This window comes from Drosophila busckii, unplaced genomic scaffold, assembly GCF_011750605.1.
Source record: "Drosophila busckii strain San Diego stock center, stock number 13000-0081.31 unplaced genomic scaffold, ASM1175060v1 chrUn_07, whole genome shotgun sequence".
In the NCBI taxonomy this organism is placed as follows: Eukaryota; Metazoa; Arthropoda; class Insecta; order Diptera; family Drosophilidae; genus Drosophila; species Drosophila busckii.
Window position 1 is genome coordinate 942291 of NW_022872723.1, and position 20504 is coordinate 962794.

A 20504-nucleotide genomic window follows, 5' to 3' on the forward strand; every position below is an offset into this window, starting at 1 on the left:
AGTGAAGCAAGCGTCGGCTTACGGAAAATTAGAGAACAATTTCAAAATGTGCTAGAGATATTTTATAGATGCGGCAGTCTTCAAATTTGGCAAGTTTGCATATTTTTAGTAGCAACTAATTGTGAAGTTAATATGATGATTATGATGTTTATTAATATGTTAATTGTTGCTCTTAATAGCAATTGCTAGATATAAATTCAACAAAAAGAGATTTGATAATTTTAACAGTTGTGCAAATCTTTTTCTGTTGAGTACCAACAGTGGACTCAACTAGTATAGCTAATATTAAAATAAAACTAATAAACAATGAATCCATAACTATAAAGCTATTAGTTTGTATTGTTTCAGTTATTTACCCAAGTGGATTTCTTAATTACATTATAAAAAGATTATTTAATCTATTAAAACCGGCTTATCTAAAACAAAGTCTGGGTCACTTTGTTTTAGGGTCAAGAGACTATACGACCCCGATCTCTCATACAGCTTTGTTGTGTGAAAAGTCTGACTACGTTCATGACTGAAATGTCTGCATCGAATAATCATTAGATGATTATATAAAGCGCAATATTATTATTATTATTTGAAGTTGCTAGTAGCACTAGCAGCGAGGCCTTCGGCTATTTTGTTGGTATTTGCTAATTAGTCTATTTCGTATTTGCATAGTTGATATATTTACATTTTTAATGTTATTATATTTTAGTTACTTTAGATTGTGTGGTATAAGTTTGATTTTTTGAGGAAAAGTAAAACTTTTCCTATGCTCTTTGCGTCTGGGTGGGCGAGTAGGTCCAGTGGGTTGGTGTTTTTGAATATGTTTTGTTTAATTATTGCTTGTTGCTGGGCATGAGTTTAAGAGATGTTCTATTGTAATAATATCATTGTTGTTACATAGTGGGCTGGATTGTGAGAGGTTAGGATTGAGGTAATGTTGATGGGTGAGTGTGGTGTGTCCTAGGCGTAGTCTAATTATTTTAATTTGTTCGAGCCTGTTAAGATTTTGATTTGGTGTTAGATAGTTTTCGATGTGTATGTTGTTTAGATTTATGTTTTTGTATCATTGGTTGCATTGTGCAATGTTTTGTTTTAATATCGTTGTAAATGAGTGTTTTAAGTAGTTGTTTATGTCTCTTTGGTTTGTATTTGGAGTGAATATTAAAAGTAATTTATGTCCCTTTTATGCCTGCATGACCGGGTATCCATATTAGTTTTATTTTGGGGGATGAACGTATTATTTGGGATCTAATTTTGTTGTGGTAGAAGTTTTTATTATTTGAATTTTCTATTGCGTCGATGGCTGAGAGCGAGTCGGAGAATATGATGTTAGACTTTTGCAGTATTCTATGGCTTCTAATATTGCTATTGTTTCAGCAGTAAATGCTGAAGATTATGGTGGGAGGTTACCATATTTTAGAATGCTTGTTTCAGTTGTAATTGCGTAGGATATTGTGTCGTTTAATTTTGATCCGTCTGTGTATATAAATTAATAATTCTTTAAGTTTTCTTTAATGTGTTTATGTAGTTTTGGTATGTTTCCGGGCTGGTTGTCGGTTTCTTATGTGTTCGTGGTGTAGTGTCTATGTTGAGGTTATATGGTAGTTTGTCTGTAAAGAGTTTTTGTGGTTGATATGGTAGATTGAGTTTTTGGCATGTGTTTATTAGTTGGTGTATTATTTTTATATATGATGTATTTGTATATGGGTGTGTCTTTTGAGTTTATTAAGTTTTTGGCTAGTTTGGCTGTTTGCAGATCGCGCTTTAATTCTATTGGAAGGATGTTGGCTTCATGGAGTAGGTTGTTAATGGGTGTGGATCGGTAGGCTCCTAGAGCAAGTCTGCTAGCGGAATTATAGGGGGTTTTTAATTTATTTAGTGTGCTTTTTGGTGAGTGTCCGTATAGGAATAGTCCGTATTCTATTTTTGCGATGAAGATTGATTTTGTTATATTTAGGAGTGTCAGTGTATTGCATTTAAATTTGTGGCATGCCAAGCATTTGAATATATTTAATTTTGAGTAGAGGGATGAGATGAGAGAGTTTATTTGTATTTATTGTTGATTGTTATGCCTAATATTTTTAAGGAGTTTACTTCGGGGATTTGGATGTTATTGCGGCTTATGGTGTATGTGCAGTTGTGTTTGTGGCATATGTGCAGGTGTTGGCACTTTGTTGGGGATCCTGAGTAGGAGCCCCAATGGTGTATTTCTTGGAGCAAGATGTCTAAGTTGTAGTTTGTGTTTTTGTTGCAGTTGATAATGATGAAGAAGTCATCGGCGTATGCATTAAAGCTTATGTTTTTATGTAGGGATATAATATTAGAGAGTTTGTTGAATGCTATAAGAAAGATAATTACTGATATGGGGGATCCTTGAGGGATTCCGTTGGCTAGGGGGAGTGTATTTGATGTTTGCGGACCGACTCGCACAATTATTTTCCTATTTAGCATGAAGTTTTTTACATAGCTAATTATTTTTGGGCCGGTTTTCCACTCTTGGAGTTGGTCTATTATAGTGTGCACACCTACTCTTGAAAAATCAAGAGTGATGAGTGAGGTGTGCTTGCGCGATTTCGTTATCAGATGGTCTACGTAAAGTAGACTGTCTGTAGTCGATTTGCCTTTCTTAACACCGAATTGGTTGTTGTTTAGTAGGTTGTTTGGTTGTTTAGTAGGTTGTTGTGTGTGACCAGCCACCAGAGTCTTTTGGCTATTAGTTTGGTTTTGGAATTGTATAATTAGGATGTTTTTGTAGGATTGTGGTATAAAGTTATGAAAGATTTGGTTAAATAAGTTGACTATTCTGTTTTTTGTTGTTTGGGAGCAATTTTTGATCATTTGATATGACATTCTGTTTATACCTGGAGCTGAGCCTTTTAGTGTTTGTAAGGCGGAGCTTATTTCTAGACTTGTTAAGTTTTTTTTTCTATTTCTTGCGCAGCTTGGCAGGGGGTGTAGTTATTGTTGTTAATTGTATATTTATTAAATCGAAATTCTTGTGCGAAGTTGGAGTCGCTTGATAGGTTGGACCAGTGTTGGGCGATAATATTGGCTATTTCGTGATTGTTTGTCTAGTTGATGGGTTTGATATGGCGTGTATTTGTCTAGTTGGTTTGAGTCCGCAGAAGCGTCTTATGTTGGCCCATATTTGGGTTGAGGGGGTTGAGGGTTGGATTTTAGAGGCAAATGAGTTTGTAGCTTCCTGTTTTTTTTTTTATTTCAAATTTTAGTTTGGCGTTAGTACGTCTGTAGTTTATAATGTTTTCTGTGGTGATGTTGTTGTTTAGTGTTTTCCAGGCTTTCTGTTTGGCTAATTTTTAGTAGGCTGAGATTTTTGTTCCACCAGGGGACTTTGTTGGCTTGTTTGTGGGCAATAGTCTGGGGATGGATAGGTTTGCGCTTGATAATATTATTCTATTTATTTGGGCTGATTCCTTGTTTATATTTTTGGATATTCGGTATTTGGAGTTGGCATGGTATGTGAGTGATTCGAATTTTTCCCAGTTTGCATCTTTTAGATTATTATTATTACCGTGGTCTGTATATATTGTTTTGTTGTGGTGTTACGAAGAGAGATATGATTATTGGGAAGTGATCGCTGCCGTGGAGGTTGTCAGTGATTTCCCATTTTGTATATGGAACTAATGAAGGTGAGAAGTGGGTGGGTGATTTGTCATTTAATAGAATTAGTCTTGAGTTTTCGATAAATGTTTGCACTATTTTTCCTCGTTTATTTGTTGTTGTTGAGCCCCAGGATGGGTGCCAGCCAGTGATGATTGAGGGCTTTTGTAGAGTATTAAGTGATCTTTCGAGGTTGTTTGCCGTGATTTTTTTATTTGGAGATATCTAAGTTGAAAGAATGTTTAGGTTTTGTTTCGATTGTATGTTGATGGCTACTACTTCTAAGTCGTGGTTTGTGTTTAGGTCGGAGTGTTGGGTTGATCTTTGTATGAGTAGTGCTATGCCGCCAAATCTGTTGGTAGCTTGATTTATGTGTAGCTTGTAGGTAATTGGGATAGGTATGTTGTTGGTATATTGAATGTGGGTTTCTTGATTTGTGGGGAGTATTTTTTGATAAGGATGAGCAGTTGATTGTAATTGTTTGTGTAACCTTTGATGTTCCATTGGATTATTTTAAGTGACATTGTGTTTCTAGTTTAAATGTAAATGTATGGTAAGGGTTAAGGTTAATGGAGTCTTTTAGATTAGATGGAGTTGCTGTCGCTATTTCTGTTTGGTTGTTATTTATGAGTTTGGATTTTGTTTTTATTTTGGGCTTAAAGTTAGTAGAAAGGGGACTAGACTTATCTTTGGAGAAGATTTTTAGTTTTAGATCGTCACTCGGTTGGGATGAGTATAGAGTGTGTCCTGTGCTACTGTCAGTTTCCATTTCTTCCAGTGCACTGGAAGTGTAGTGTGTTTCTGTTGCTTCGATTTGGTCTTGGGTCTGTAGATGACTTGCTTTCTTGTTGAATTGTAGTAGTGTTTTGCTTGGTTGTATGGGTGTAGTTTTTGCTGGGTGTTGCCTTTTTTATGAGTGTTTTGGCGTATGTGTTTTTTAATTGTTGATTGTATCTGTTGTGGTATATGTTTAATGCTGTTTTGTGGTCAACTTTTTTTGTCGTTTTAATTGCCGTGATTTCCTGTTGTTTTAGGAATGTAGGACATTTGCGATCGAGTGGGCTGTGCTCGTAATCTATTTCCGCGTTATTTTTGCAATTTATGCATATTTTTATATTTTTGCACAGCTCCCCATCGCTTGTGTGCTTTGCTTCCGAGCAATTTTTACATATTTCGATGCTCTTGCACGCTGGTGTTGGGTGGCCAAAGCGGAAGCATTTTTTGCACATTAGAGGCATTGGAATATATGATCAGACTCTGATCTTTTCGTAGCCGATATTCAGTGATTCCGGTAAGTTGTGTAAAGCGAATGTTATTATTATAAGGCCGGTTTCTACCATTGAGCTATCTTGTTTCTTTAGTATTTTACGAACTTCGGTAACGTTTTGTTGTTTTAGTTCGTTAAGTATTACCTCTGTCTCTATGTTGCGTAACTCGTTGCAGTATATGACTCCTTTAGATTGGTTTAGGGTTTGGTGCTCTGTCACTATTACCTCAATATCTGCCATGTTTTTATACACTTGACATTTTTGTAAAAAATGGAAAAGCGGTATATGAAAAGTGCTCAAAGATCGAACAGGAGAAGAGGCGTGCAGACCCATAAAGTAGTATATATTCTTGATCAGCTCGACGAGCTGATCGAGATGAGCCATGTCCGCGTCCTCCGTCCGTCTGTCCTCTGTATGATGGCGTGTTGCTCATGCAACTACAAGAGCTCAGGAGCAACCAAATTGGTATGTAGGTGCTCCTATATCCAGACACTACGCTTGTTATTTTATTTTTTTTTTTTCCTCCCCCTCCCCCGCAAATCGAAAAAAAACGATATATAAGGCAGTAAAAAAATCTTTAAAATTGAAATAAATCACAAAATTGCTTAGTCATGTTTTCGACGATTGTGAAATTTCTAAACGATCGGTTAAATAACTTAGGAATATTCACATTTCAATTTCAATATAGAAGCGGGTCACTTCTGACGCGCCTACAAACGTCGCTGCCGACGCAACGGCGGCGTCGCTGCTGACGCTACAGCGAAAACGAGCCTGGACCGGTTAGCTGTTTTTGTATTGTTTGTGGTGCAGCGTGTGTTTGTTGCATACCGAGGGTCAAAGTGTATTTGAAAGGTATTGTGGGCCCAGGACGTTTCGTTCCCACTTGTTTAATTTATTAGTCTTGTTGCCTTGCCGCTACTTTTGTTTAACAAGAATGGACTGCAGTCGTGTTTTTTTGCAGTTCAATTCGCTATGCATTGCGTAATCAATTGTTATACACTTTGACATAAAGTATATAAAGTATGAACTTAATATTGGGAAAGGGCTATTTAGTATTTCGTATTTAGGAGCTCCCATAATCTGAGCAGGTCGAGCCTGCTTCAGAATCTTAAAAGAATTTGCCTCCCCGAATTAATGTATGTGAGTATCTGGCTATGATGCAAAGCAGCCCAGCTCCTTTGTTCTCGATTCATCTACCAAAAATATACATAATATCCTTAAAGCTTAGGTTCGTGTTGTGACACGATAAATGTGAGAGATTGATAAATTGTGGAACATTCAGAAGTGAAGTGGGCAATACAGATTGATAAAAAGGTCATGCTTTTATATATATAAACAATATATGCATATATTCAACTACAATGTTTATGAATGCATGTACATCTAGTATTATAATATTATTTCTTACGTGAATGCTTGGGATACAATTTATGTTGTATGTTGTTGTATGTTGGACTCTGATCAATTTCAGGCATTAATGCGTAAGAAGCTTACAACTACTCTGTAATCAATAAGCCCTACCACCCCTTACATCAACTATTTGACATTGAAGTTCTTACTCAGCTTAGTTGGCCATTGCACGTTAGCCTCAATTACTCAAAAAGCAACCTGTTGACATTTCTGGTCAACCTGGGAGCTTGTGCACATCTCTTTGTGTACGTGTGAGTGTCCTGTATGCTTGTTGTTAGAAGTACATACGTAAGTATAATTTGCTATACTTGAAATGAACTCTTAAAAGCGCCCTGACATTTCACTTGGTCGCCGGTCACGTTGCCGTTGCCGTTACCGTCGTTTGGCTGTAGTATAGACAACTGTTGACATAATTTTCAGGTAACGCATGTGTGTGGGGTCTGTTGGAAACAGCGGAAGTGTGTGGTAACAATGCCCATTACTCCCTAACATCCTTTCGTGCTCGAAGGGTGTGATATGTGTATTAACGAGATGTCTGCACGTCATATTGATTTATAGGATACAAGCGGTGGAGGGGGCGAGTGACCATCGAGCTGTAAATTGAGCACACTTTGTCTGACTACACACACATACAACGGCACTTATCAACGTCAAGGAAAATCAATTTTATTTAACACGCTTTCAATATAATGAAACATTAATTGATGCAAACGTGGACTTCTCTGAGCCAAGTTAGTTAAATGAAGTGGCCAACCGAAATGCAATTTTTAATCTCATGACGAGTGCCTATATAAAGTTATACATATACATACATACAAACGCTACTATGTATTTTCAGTGCAGCAAGTGAATTTCGCAAACATTTCCGTTGTGCTAAACGTAATTAAGGGCGGAAATTGCGCCAAGTTCTTTCGCATTTTCCTCTTTAGTACATTTTATTTTGTCGCTTTCGTCTGACAGCCACAGAATGAAGCTCAACAGCATGCCACGCTCTTCCTGTCAGCCTCATAGGTCCTGGCTGGTTTATACCAAAGCCCGAGTGACTGATAAATCGTGTTTTTCAATTGACATTTGACAAAATTGTATTACTAAGCATTTAATCGTGCTACCAACTGAAACCGCCAAAGTGTCGAGTAAGGGACATTGGTGAGTTGATGCGATTAACGGGCTCACCACGAGGTGAGCTTTTTAAGTTTGAATTCCCGTTATGTATGCGAAAATCACATAGCATACAATACATTGTATTCTATTGTTAACAGGTTATTTGGTTTCTCTAGCTCTTATAGTTTCTGAGAAACACGCACTCATAGACGGACGGACGGACGGGTGGACATGGCTATATCGCCTCAGCTCGTCGAGCTATCAGCCTATATTACTTTATGGGGTCTGCAACGCCTCGTTCTCCCTGTTACATACATTTGAGCAACTTCATTATACCCTTTTTCCATTTTTTACAAAAATATCAAAGTGTATAAAAATCATAATGATTTGTAGTTGTTAGTTGCTGTTACTAAATTTAATAATCTTAAGCAGGTAGGTAGGTATTTATTCAATATTAAATATTAGGAGTCCACAGAAAAAACGACTTAAGAATGCAATCATTTATTGTTTGCTTAAAAATGTTTACATAATTGTAAATTATAATTTTTATTTTAATAAGCACTGGATACATTAAACCCAGTACATAAATTTCCACCAATGGTCTTTTAAACAACGGTTTCTATAAGAGTTAGAAACATAAACGTAGGTCTGGATATGCCTCAAGTAAACCGAATACGACAAAAAATATATAAATTTATAATATAAGTTGCATTTAATTTGTTGCTTGAGCAGCCATAGCAAGACCGGCACCTACCGAGAATATAAATGTATAGTCCAAGGCAAACAGACCAATGCCATTGAACTGAAAGTAGCCCTCCCAGTGCAGAAATTGCAAAGTAAATGACTTCATTTTGTTATAGAAGAGATCGTTGCTCAGCATAAATGCGGGCTTCTTCTGCATAATCTCATGGACTATCATGGCCGACTTCTTGGAATGATTGTTGGCATTGCAACAAAGACGCAGCACAATGTAAGCGACAACCATGGTGGTGAAACTCCATATGACGTATAAGTAGGTCACATAGTCCAGCAGACGGCTCTTTCCGCTGACTATGAAGTTGACTTTGGTTTCCAGAAAAATACCAAAAATACTGACCACAAAACAGGCTGCCATATAGGGCACACACTGTGGTCCGAATTCGGCATTGGTTATAACGCTCAGCGATAAAATTTTGTCGTGCAACTGGAACAGATCCGGCAAGTTGGCCTCGGATGTATTGCTGGGAGATAGGTATGTATATATATAGAAGGCTTGTACTATTCTGATTAAAATGCACTAACTTGGGATTCTCGCTCATGAGGCCATCATTGTAATCAAAAAGTCATCTCCTCTTCCTCGCCCTATTGAATTCATTTCGTCGATCTTCTCATGTTATGCCTGTTTCGATTTTGACGTCATGATCATTAGCGCTCAGTTTTCGCCTTAGATAACATTGCGAGAGACTCCCTCTCTGATGTCTGAGTACCGTAATCCCTCTCTCTGAGTACTACTTGCCTCGCAATACAATATCTAAACACGATGACGTAGGGCGACATTACGTAGAACAATGCACTCCTGGTATCAATTTTCTATAACTATAAGCTGAATTAATTGTGTCACTAGATCTGATTGCAATGATGACAGGGACACTTCAGTTAATAGTTCAATAACTCCCTGAATAAATGCTTCCAGTATCAGTAGGATAGCTAACGCACACCATTTACATGATATACTAAGTACTATCGTCCTATATATATTCACTCATAAATAGCTAGTAATGCAAACGCATCTATTGATTTAATATTTTCAAGTATCGGCCAAGATTATACATAAAATGCAATAAATTAATAAATTAAAGTTAAAATATTAGACATTATCATACTGGTCGACAGCCATGTCTATATACGACTTATCTGAGAGGCACGCTACGTATACTAGCTGAGGGCTAATATCTGAAGAATATTTAATTACGTACTTTCTAAATTAGGTACAGAAGTGTTCAATCTCTCACTAATCCTATTCTGAATCTATGAGCTAGGAGTTGCTAATTCTATTTAGATATCCACATATACTATCTTCGCCCTCTAGCATAGCTCAAGACAGTGTACGCTAAGTAAACGGCATGCAGATGCGATAGCGAAGAAGACTGAGCTCAGTGCCGTAACAGCTGACATTATGCACACATATGATAGTCTTCACGCCTGAACACGAACTATATAATCATTTCTCTCGACTAATTTGAGCACATTTCTGATAATACGGCGCACAATTCACTAGGACTGAGACTGACTCGCAGTCTCAAAAAGTTTGCGTTCTGATACCAAACTTACAGCATCATAGAAATATCACATAAGAAAGCACCGCCTAAGTGCATGAAAGAGTGGCTCAATCAGCATACTCATCGCATTACGCTCGTCTCTCTAGAGCATCGTGAGAGAATAAGAGCAGAGCCGAAGAATGGCTCAGTGGGACAAAATTAAATTTCCAAGGTCACAAATCAATGAGCAAATAGCATGAGCACCAGACAAAGGTGCAGTCTAAAATAAAAACCAAAAACAGTGTTATGCAAGCAATAAAAATTCCATGATGACGCTTGACTCAGCCGTACATATGAAACATATCAAATTGTACAGAGCCACCTAATGGACCATCTGCACAAAATATATTCACAATTTAATTTACTTTAAATGATATAGCAAGCGCTATTAGTATTTACACTACTCGAGATAAACAAAGTTCTATCTATTGATTGTGATAGAATATCAGCTACCTCGAAGCCGTTACACAACACCTGTGGCGACATCTTATAATATATACCAATTCAGAACATGACCATAAGGTATAGTCATTACTCGTTCATACAACTAATTGTGGATCTATTACGCACATTGTCATTTTGTGTAGTTATTGGTTTATCGGTAAATAGTCACGAAAAGGGTAATCACAGCAATTGCTCCGCCACACGCAAAGCTGTCAAAGCTTTTTTTGAGAGTTTATTAAACGACGCAATGGTAAAAAGTATTATTGTATGCTGATCGGGTATCACTGTGATGACGTAAACCATTAGTATATTTATTACTATCCAAAAAGTGCGCTCAAGATTACTTATATATAGACATGAGCATATTTATTCTTCCTACTCGTTCCCATATACGTTCAGATCTAACAAAATCACTCAATGGTGTGTAGTCCAAAGTGATTCATAATATTATCATCAACATTACTACACACTCGTGTAACCTAGCATTACACTAGCGCCAGCGCATAAGTACAGGCAGACATCATCGGACTGAGCTGACAACTAAGCCAAATGTAACAACATAATATCACGTCAAAAATAGACAAGACACCCACCGACCACCAAGAGTAAGATGCGATTTAAGATATGCCTTATTAAACGCGCGAAACAGCCTGACTCAAGACAAAGAGTCTAAATCTAATTATAATAACCAATAGCTCTCAACTTGCAGCAAATTAAGCGACAATAAACACGATGGACTGAGAAAATGCAAATTTACCCTTGACTGACTGATATGAATGCCCGAAAACTCTGTGAGTTGTCTAAGCTCTAAACGTTTTGCTCAGCGCCAAGTTGAAGGTGTTGCCTTTGCTTTTCTCTCTGTCCTATATATATAATATATATGTAGTAATAATTGATGTTTGCAACTAAAGACGCCCACACACACACTCACGCACACACACACAGGGGGGGGGGGGGGGGTAAGGGGGGGGGGGGGGGAGGGGGGGCGGGAGGGGGGGGGGGGGGGGGGGGGGAGGGGGGAGGAGGGGGGGGGGGTGGGGAATGAGGGGGGTGGGGTGGGGGGTGGGGTGGAGAGAGGAGGGACGGAACCGCGAGGAGAGGAGGGGTTGAGGGCAGGGTGAGAAGCAGTTGTTGCTTGACCTTGGCATAAGGGGAGGGGGAGTGTGGAGGAGAAAGGAGAAAGCGAGGGCGACATGCCAGGAAGGCCCCGGACCGGCCGTGGTGCGTGGTGTGGCGGAGGCTTCACGCAGGGACGTGGGCGTCAATGTGAGAGGTGGTTTGGTGCAGGATGGCGGGCACGTGGCATAGTAGGCAAGCGACTTTGGTACTGTCGCTCCGCGTGTCATGTGTGGGAGGCTTGAATAATTAGGGCTTGACGCGAGCTTTCCAACGTACAAAGATAGCAATTCCTGCTGAACGGTATTAGAGACGTAGGATTACAGCGAGCGCGGTAAACAGATGCGAGGCGCCGTCTGTTGCGCGATAAGGCACAGAACGCACGAGTACCCAGCCCCCAGTCGTCACTCGTGGCAATTGGTGGCTTTGTCGATGTTCTTGCTGGTGTTGGCTTTAGTGTCGCAGCACCGCTCCAGGTCGAAATCCAGTGCGGATGGCGATGATCGTTCGGGTTCACGGTGTTAGGAGCGGAAGGTGGAAGTGGTGTTTGCATTGGACGTTTTCTGCTAGGCTGAAAGTAAGTGAGCTGCCGATTGGCTTGCCGAAGTGCAGCCGTGCGGTCGGGCGATCCAAGAAATAGGGTCGAGAGAACTTCCTCAAGGATTATTTGTCCACTGAAAGCACCGAATTGCTTATTTTTGTGGTTGATAGCTGGAGGGAAGTGATTGTAGTGAGGGTGTGCAATAAGGGGGCGCGGACGGGCCAGTGCAGGGTGGTGTGGCAGGGAATAGGTGAAGCAGGTTCAGTTAGCGCGGAAAAGAGGTGTAGCTGCAATAGCTTTTGGGAGGGACATGTGTAATGTGGCGATGAGTTTCTTTTTGGTCTCGAGTTTTTAGAAAAGGTCGGTGACAGGCTCGTCTTGTGCTAAGTTGAAATAGTGTAAAGATGTAATATAGTTAGATGAAAGAGCCGTCTGATTGTAGGGAGCTGTGGTGTCGAGAATCTGGGTCCAGATTTCGCGTAGCGAGGCGTAGTCAAGGAGGTTTTGAAAGACTTGGACGTAGGGCCGAGAAGCACATGCGTAGCTGAGTCAGAAGGGCGGAGGCGCTTGCGGAATAGGAACGAGGGGTGAGGGCTACGAGAATTTGTGTGGGTGGCGTGGTGAGGTCCGTGAGTGTCGTGTTTCTAGCAGACGGGAGAGGGGGATACAGGCAGGAAAGAGATGGGGCGTATAGCGGACGTGTAGTTGTCGGTGTGCTGAGCGGAGAGATAGCGCAATGGACGGTTTGCTTTTGTTCTAAGGGGGGGAAGTTGGGTAAGGGTAAATTGAGAGTCCGTTGAGCGGAAGAAGGGACGGAGGTGCGGAGTTCGCGGCTCGAATGCCGCTGACACAGTCCGTGTTAGTATGTCGATCCAGGTGAATAACGGCGGATGGACCAGGGTGTGGCGATTGATACAGGTGTGGGCGGTGCAGGAGACGGAGGTGCAGTGAGGAATTGGCGGCTATAGGAGGATAGCGAGCAGACTGTTTGTCGAGAGCAGAGAGAGTGGTTAGGCTCGACATGGTGTCGTGTGTGGGGATGTAGCTGGTGTCTGTGGTGGTGTGAAATGTGAAGAACGTCGGCTGCCAGGGCAAAGCTTGCGGCGCGAGATGCGGGTGGCGAGCGGACGCGTGGCGTGGCGACGGCCGATGTTGTGGAATGGTGCGTTCTGATAGAGAGATATTGTACGTAGACAGCTAGGAGAGAGAGCCGAAAGAGCGAATGGCGAAAGAAAAGGTTCAGCGGGGTTGCGGGAACGGAATGGGGTAGAAAGAACGGTGGAAGTCATGGAAAGGCGTGTCGCGAGGTAGGTATGGCTAGCGGGCAAGTGGGTTGTCAGGATGTGGCAAAGTGTGCAAGAAGGAGCCAGGCGTGAAGAGAGAGCTAGCGGTGCTTGGTGTTGAGATGGTGTATGGGGGGAGATGCGGTGGCTTAGCTGTGTATATGAGCGTACGGCCAGGAGGTATGGCGGCCTGTATTTTCAGTTTATGGGCCATCATATGTATGGTGTACATAGGTGGGTGTGAGGTATAGTGGAAGTCGGTAAGGGTTGTAGTAGGTTCGAGGAGAATTGTGAGATAGCGCCAGCAGAGTATAAAGGCAGAGCCGTAGATGGCGTCAGTTTGTAAAAGGTATATGTGGGACAGGTAGAGTTGTAAGGAGAGCGCCGCAGAAAGAGGCGGATTCGGGAGCGGCCGTGTGGGGAGCGAAGCGACGAGCGCGGCTGCCGAACATGTATATCCGTGGGCTGTGGATGGGGTGGGTGGTGGGGTGAGGTTAGGCGATGTCGGAGTCCGCGAGGAGTGAAATAAATGTTGTGTGGAGGATTGTAGGAGGACGGCGTGGGTTCGATTGGTGGTACATGGTGATTGAGTGGTACTGGGTAGTGAGTATGGGGTAGGAGTAGTTATTAATAAGACTTGTCGGGTGATTGTAGAAACGCAAGGTGTTGTTTAGTAATATGTTGAGATTATTGTGAAGGAAGAGAGAAAATAAGATGGCATGAGGGGCCCAAATGCTTTGAAAGGTACAATGGGTCGAGGAATGTAGATGCAGAGTGGTTGAGTAATAGCGCAAACACTACACAGAATATGAGAGTCTATGTGAGGCAATTGTCCTCTAAAATCACGTCGGAAAGAGTACGCCGGCAAGCCTTTCATCTTACCCGGTCAGAAACACCAATACAACAAGCTCATGCACATAAGATGCTATTGTACACTTGTCATCGACTTTAAATAAGTTTAATCAAATGTATAATTATATATATTGAGTGAATTTTGTAATAGTTCACTTTGCTAGTGATTTTGTCTATGATCGCACAGCATATAAGCTCATATCAATTCATATTCCATGCTATTAATATTGTTAGCTGATATTCTTTTGTTGTGATTATATATACTAATAGCGCTCTAAATGCAATATCTAATCGTGTATATATACGAAAGTTTGCACTTCTTAATGACTAGCCTCTCCGCTTTTCAATTGTCCTTGAGCACCAATAGTTTCTGGCTTGCTGATATGTCTATATTAGTAATGCTTGGTCTCTACATTAAAACAGACATCATAGTTTCAGTTCGCTTTGCTTTTTCGTGATCTATTTTTATATTTGCTACTGTTATCGCTGTCAAGTTCCGGCAGCGCTCCTTATAGCCGAGACAACGTTCGAACCAATGGTTAATTTACTCACCTACTGTCTAAAAAGGTCATCAAAAAAATTACCGTCAAAACGTAAGTAAATAGGCGCTGCGCTTAGGACACCCTATGAGCTAAAGAGAAGAGAATCGCTATATCGCAACCAAGCTATCCAATGCCTAAGCTGTTACACTGCTTGTGGCAATTAGATGGCTATTCAAACCTCACGCATAATGAGCTTCTAAACAAAGTGGTGTGACAGACACAATGTGCATCGCCCAGTCTCACTCTTGAGATACTATTGCAGTTTGAAGAACCGTTACGAGTACGAAACGAATTAATTATACTCTTTACTGATTTCGCAACTGATAGCAGCGTGTTTGAGTGGCTGCTGTTCTTAACATTTTTCCATTTGTTTAGATCCAATTTGGTAAAACATGGCCGTTCGGAAGCTGGCTACGTCAATTATCTTTGCAAAGGCACGGCATTATTTATTTTCGTTTGTTGTTTCTTTGCGTGCTTTGGCTTTTACCTCTAATGCTCCAAGTGTCATAGAATTTGTTCCTACCTCATAAAATATTGCGATAATTTACAAAGGATTTTAAGATATTGCGTAAAGATTTCACTAAGCCTTCCTCTTTAGTGGCATATACATGTACTTTTTCTTTAAGTTTTTTATTTAAAACTCTTAGTTTGGCTTACGGTCGTCACGACGTATTCTGTCCAAGCTAATTATGTTGAATGAGCACTATATTGAATATTGAATGATTTTAAGCCTCAATTGCCTTCAGAGCAGGTTCCTGAACATAGAGGTGTGGCGACGTAAAAGGTAACATAAATTAAGCTGGAGGGTACTTGTAGCAGCTGGATAATTAGTTTAACAAAAAAATTAACAATACATATTTGAAATACTAGGCCAAAATGAAGTCATTGAAATTTGATTCACGAAATAAGCTGTGAAATTGAAATGCTGTCTTTTTTGAGTGATTACAAACTTGATTAATTTGATTGATATTAGCAAATTGCTTGCCAATTTATTTTCTTCTAAATAATTAACATATTAATAAACAAAATTGCGTTTTACAATCAACCGAACCAATTTATGTTAATTAATAGTCTAATAGTCTAAGTAATCAATAATTGTAACCATGAACAAAGCGATTTTAAAGTTGGACGCAAACAATTTTATTTACACTTGGACTAAGAAATCGTAACTAACACACACACACTCTCATAAGCACGGATATACATGTGAGTGCGTGTGTGTGTTTGTTACAACTGGGTCGAATGCTTTTGCGGGCTTCTTAAATTATGTAAAATACTTTTAATAGCATTAGCTCTGCTTTAATGACTTGTGCGTATGCTCAATTATATTCGTCGAATATAAATTAAGACTTTAAACTATATACACAATATGTACATACATATGTGCCATAAACCTGAAAAAGTAAAGTCTGTCTAGTTGGCGTACGCTAATATCAAAGTAAGTAACGCATTCCCCATAGACATATTAACTAGAAGAGTAGTTTCTTTAGCTGGTTTTTTGACATTTGCACATCCTGACTAACCTATGGCGCGTAGATAGTACTCGGAAATGCTTTAATGACTTGACGTTTTAATTGTCTTCTCGCAATCGCTTGAACAATTATTTTTGCCATTTGTTTTGGTTTCTCTAGCTAGTTACGTAAATATTTTATAGAAAGCCATTCACAAATGGCATGTCGCAGCCACGTGTCCAGCATCCGACCGCAATTGAGAGCAAGCTTTGCTGACAGAGAGCTTTTCACCATTCTTTCACACACACACAGACACAGATAATAACTACACAGAAGATGTCGAGCTTACATTTTGCATTCGACAAAGTTTGTTGCTTATGCTGCTATAGCTGCAATTATCAATGCGACTCGTTGCTGACGCCCAATGTATTCAAATGCCAAATGTCATGGATTATTCATGGGATGCGACATATAAGAAGGATGTGGTAGCGATTGAGCGGAATAGCAGTTGGTACCTTCTTGTAAGTGAATTAATTTATTAAATTTCCCCTTTAAGAAGAAAAGCAGACCCCGTAAATTGCGTATATTCTTGCTCAGAAAGACAAACTAAGTCGATATAGCCATGTTTGTCTGCCTGTCATTCCCTTCCGTCTGTATGAGCAACAAGAACTCAGCGACTACTAGAGCAATCAAATTTGGTATGTATATGTTCCTATTTCCGAAGCGTCGCTTCTGATGAGTAGCTGATGTGTGTTTGTGCCCTAGTCAAAGTTTATCAAAAATTATTTCGAACTAAAGCTTGTACAGCGAATATTGGATGCAGATTTGACACCAAGTACATACAATAGACTGGTTTTTATTTAAACATATATTTTTAAATTTTACATATTTCAATTAGTACAAGAGAGATGTAGATTTTTAAAAATGAGAAAAAAAGAAAACTATTGAATTTAAACTGTCCCTCAAAAGTATGCAGCTATTTTTGCGGTATGAAATCTGTTATTTCTGCACACACACTAGATGGCGTTGCTGACTTATTGAAATAACTAAATATTATGAGTATATACATTTAAAATAAGAATTCGGTGGTTTCAGTTCGACAAATAATATTGATAAAGTTTTGACTTATTTTTGGATGCGACCGTGGTCGCAAGTCTCGCGAGCCAAGCGGAGCAGCTCCACATTACTTTGAAGCTAGCATAGAAAAGTATGAAACACATTTAGCTTTCTGCTTAACACGTGAACCGAACGATCGATCGATCGATGGATTTGATGGAGGCGTGTGCGAATCAAAGCAACAACAGCAAGAACAATCGCAACAAAGCACAATTGCACGAGTCGACAGATGGGGGCTGGGTAGTCGTGGGTTGTGTGTTATGCGCAACAGACGCGCGTCGATTGTTTAGCTGCGTGTAAATTTAGTCTCTAATACCGTTAGCGGAATTGTATGTTTGTACGTTGGAAAGTGCGTCAAGCTAATTATGTCAAAGCATCACAATGACAGCGGCAGCGACAAGGATAAAAAGGATGCTTGCCTACTACTGCCACGTGCGCCATTGCAAAAAATTTTCATTGACGATTTGGTGACAACGCATGCAACAGCAAAGCGCCGCTTGTGGCATGTGCCCTGGTTTCTTTTGCTAATGTCCTTTATGCAGGTAGCAAATTGCTTTAGCTTGTAATCTGTGCTTCGGTTGCTGTTTTGAATTTTAAATTTACATTTAGAAGATTTTGTTGCTCAGCGTTTCCGTTTAAAGGCAATCAAACACTTACTGACGCCATTTGCGGTTAATTATGCATGCGTTGTCCGTGTTTTGTTTATGTTAGTGCCGTGTTTTATTTTTAGCCCATTTTTGTTTGGCGAGCACTTGGAGTGTGCATATATGGCTTATCAGTAGTAATGTTGATAGACCATTTATAATTATTCTGTGATTCATTTTGGCTTGTGGGAGCTTTGAACTCGCTTGGCCCGAGCAAACAAATAATAAACGTTAGAGTTCAATGCAAAATTGTAATAATAAATGCATAAGTTGAGGGTATTCCTCAAACAGAATATGATTGATTTCAAAAGCGCTTGCCATTGCGATTTAGCTGGTTGTAACTTTCATAATTGAGCCCATTTAATTGCACTAATTTAAAAATGCGCCAAGTGCGTTTTTAGCCCAGCCCAGAAAAACGATAGTTATGCCGCATATTACGCAACTGCAGCCTTAATCATCATTCATCACCACAAGCGCAATCAATGCGATTGCAGTTTATTGCCATATTAGTCAGTTGTCGCTTAAGTGTTGCAACCTGGAATTTCTCATATTTGGTATGATGCATGCTCAATCGTTTTGGTGTTGTTGTCTTTCAGATGTCAATTGCCATGCGGTGCGGCAACTCGCACTCGCACTTGGATATCTGACACTTGGCTGCTGAGCGAAAGTGACAAATAGCAATCTGTCTGCTCATTAGATCGATAACACTGCGCTACGAACTTTATTTCTTTCTGACCTCAGATAGGTTCGTAGAGCTCTAGAGTTAAAGTTGAAATTGTTGCTTCAACATATGTTTATTTATTTATTTGGGATAGTGCGAGAATAATTATATAATGAAAGATAATTACAAAGTATTTGTATGGGTTAAATTTACGAATTGAATCTTACGAATCTGGCCAATGATAGTGAAAATCTCCATAGTTATAAGTATATAATGATTTACAGTTGTAAGCTTGTTTAGTTGGAGAGTTTAGTCGAGAGTTTAGCTAGAGAGTTTGGGCTCATAGCAAACGAAACTTTCGGGAAAAGAAAACGCTGCTAGTCTTATTATTGTGTCAATATTATTATTTTTATATTATTATTATTATTATTATTTTTATTATTATTATTGCTTGCGTATATAGAATACGCTTTGATCTATCTCTGTTCTTGGATTTGATTTTGTGTTTCGGTACTATATATTTTGTTGCCTAGTGTAATTGTTGTCATTTTGCTTTTTGTTGCCGCTTCCACAGATCTCGCTACACGCGATTAGCAATAGTTGCATGCTGCGTCGCCTCATCTACAGGCCTGAGCTGTGGCACGAGTATTGGCGCCTCTTCACTTACATGCTGCTGCATGCGGACGCCTGGCACTTGTGGATCAATATATGTTTGCAGGTGAGTGTGTCAATTTCTCTTGCCCATGCGTTAATTTCTAACTTTTGCTCTTTACACAGTGCTTCATTGGCATCTTGCTGGAACTGGAGCAGGGTCATTGTCGTGTCGCTGCGGTCTACATATTGGGCGGCTTGGCGGGCTCTGTGTCGAATGCTTGGCTGCAACCGGGCTTGTCATTGCTGGGCGCCTCGGCGGGCATTTATGCGCTGCTTTGTAGTCATGTGCCGCACCTGGTTTTGGTCAGTCAACTGTGTCCAAATCGAATGCAACCGCAATTTAATTTTGTCTTTTTTTAATACCTAAATAGAATTTTACACAGTTGTCGCATCGGCTTTGGCGCATAGCAGCGTTGTTGATCTTGCTACTGAGCAATGCTTGCTTTACTATATTCCATTATAGTGTTCATCACAATCGCAATCCGCGCATCAGCTTGGAGGCACATATGGGCGGAGGCGTGGCTGGTCTACTCACCGGCTTTCTCGTTTATCGGAAGCTGCAGCACCGTCCAACGAATTACCTCTCAAATTTATAAACCACCTGAACGCACCGAAAATTTTAAACTATCGGATCGGTGTTTCAAATCTTAACTAAGCTGATTCTTTTAAAATTGGGCGAAAATCTTCATAGATTATAAGAATATCTACTTACTAAAGTGAATAAGTCAATCGATCCATATTTTCAGCACATACAAACAGAAAGAAAGACGAACACGGCTGATTAATACTTATATATGTATATAGGACAGACATTTGAACAACTTTAAGATATTTTTATCCATTTTTAATTAAAAGGCATAAAAAACCTAAATCCTTCTCGCAGCGGATAAGACAAATACTATTAGAATTTTTATCGGATTTGTAAACATAGGCAGATTTAATATATAAGCTAGAGATATCAAATTTGGTATGTAATAAATACTCCTATTTCCGAAGAAGTACGCTTTTATACTTGAAAAAATTATTTCCATCTCACTCTCCTGTACATAAGTTTGAAAATCTAAAAAAAAACAGACAAGTTTCAAATAAATTACCCCAAGGAGTATAATGTTCTTGACCGATGCCTAAAATTTCAGAGCGATCGAATAACAGAATTCGGATATGGCGACAACGTGCTATGCTGCGATGTCCAAATCAATGTGTATGAAAAAGTTTGCAGCGCCAAAATTTATTGCGTTCTGCTTTTAAAAATTGTTTCTATCTTTTTAAACTTGTACATGGAGGGCATGCATAATATTTATGCATTAGTATTTAAGCATATTAACTTTGCATCGTGAGGGGTTTAGTATACGTTAGTATACGCAAATCTTGAGAATTGTTTGTTAACTTGAGAATCATCAGATGCGAATTTTAATAAAATTTTTCTCTACTCAAAAATTTATGCTGTTGATGAAAATTAATTCAGCGTTTTATTTATGTGCATTCGATTATATTAAGTGGGATTATTAAATG

General features: G+C 39.6%; 2 protein-coding genes across 2 annotated transcripts; one reads left to right on the forward strand and one right to left on the reverse strand.

Annotated features, from left to right (window-relative positions):
- Nucleotides 1–8103: 8103 nt before the first annotated feature.
- On the reverse strand, nt 8104–8505 carry LOC108597911 (gustatory and pheromone receptor 33a). The gene has a single exon (XM_033294754.1). The coding sequence runs from the start codon at nt 8503–8505 to the stop codon at nt 8104–8106; it is 402 nt and encodes a 133-aa protein (XP_033150645.1).
- Nucleotides 8506–17287: 8782 nt separating this feature from the next.
- LOC108601053 (protein rhomboid) lies at nt 17288–19942 on the forward strand. The gene is made up of 4 exons (XM_017988945.2): nt 17288–17575; nt 18913–19056; nt 19116–19295; nt 19364–19942. The coding sequence occupies exons 1-4, from the start codon at nt 17399–17401 to the stop codon at nt 19586–19588; spliced, it is 726 nt and encodes a 241-aa protein (XP_017844434.1). The 5' UTR covers nt 17288–17398; the 3' UTR covers nt 19589–19942.
- Nucleotides 19943–20504: the final 562 nt, after the last annotated feature.

Excerpts from the sequence above, each read along its gene's own strand:
- LOC108597911 (XM_033294754.1), bottom strand. The coding sequence starts at position 8,505 with ATGGCAGCCTGTTTTGTGGTCAGTATTTTTGGTATTTTTCTGGAAACC.
- LOC108601053 (XM_017988945.2), top strand. The coding sequence starts at position 17,399 with ATGTCAAAGCATCACAATGACAGCGGCAGCGACAAGGATAAAAAGGAT. Across the intron at positions 19,057-19,115 it reads GGATCAATATATGTTTGCAG|TGCTTCATTGGCATCTTGCT; the intron begins GTGAGTGTGTCA and ends CTCTTTACACAG. Across the intron at positions 19,296-19,363 it reads ATGTGCCGCACCTGGTTTTG|AATTTTACACAGTTGTCGCA; the intron begins GTCAGTCAACTG and ends ATACCTAAATAG.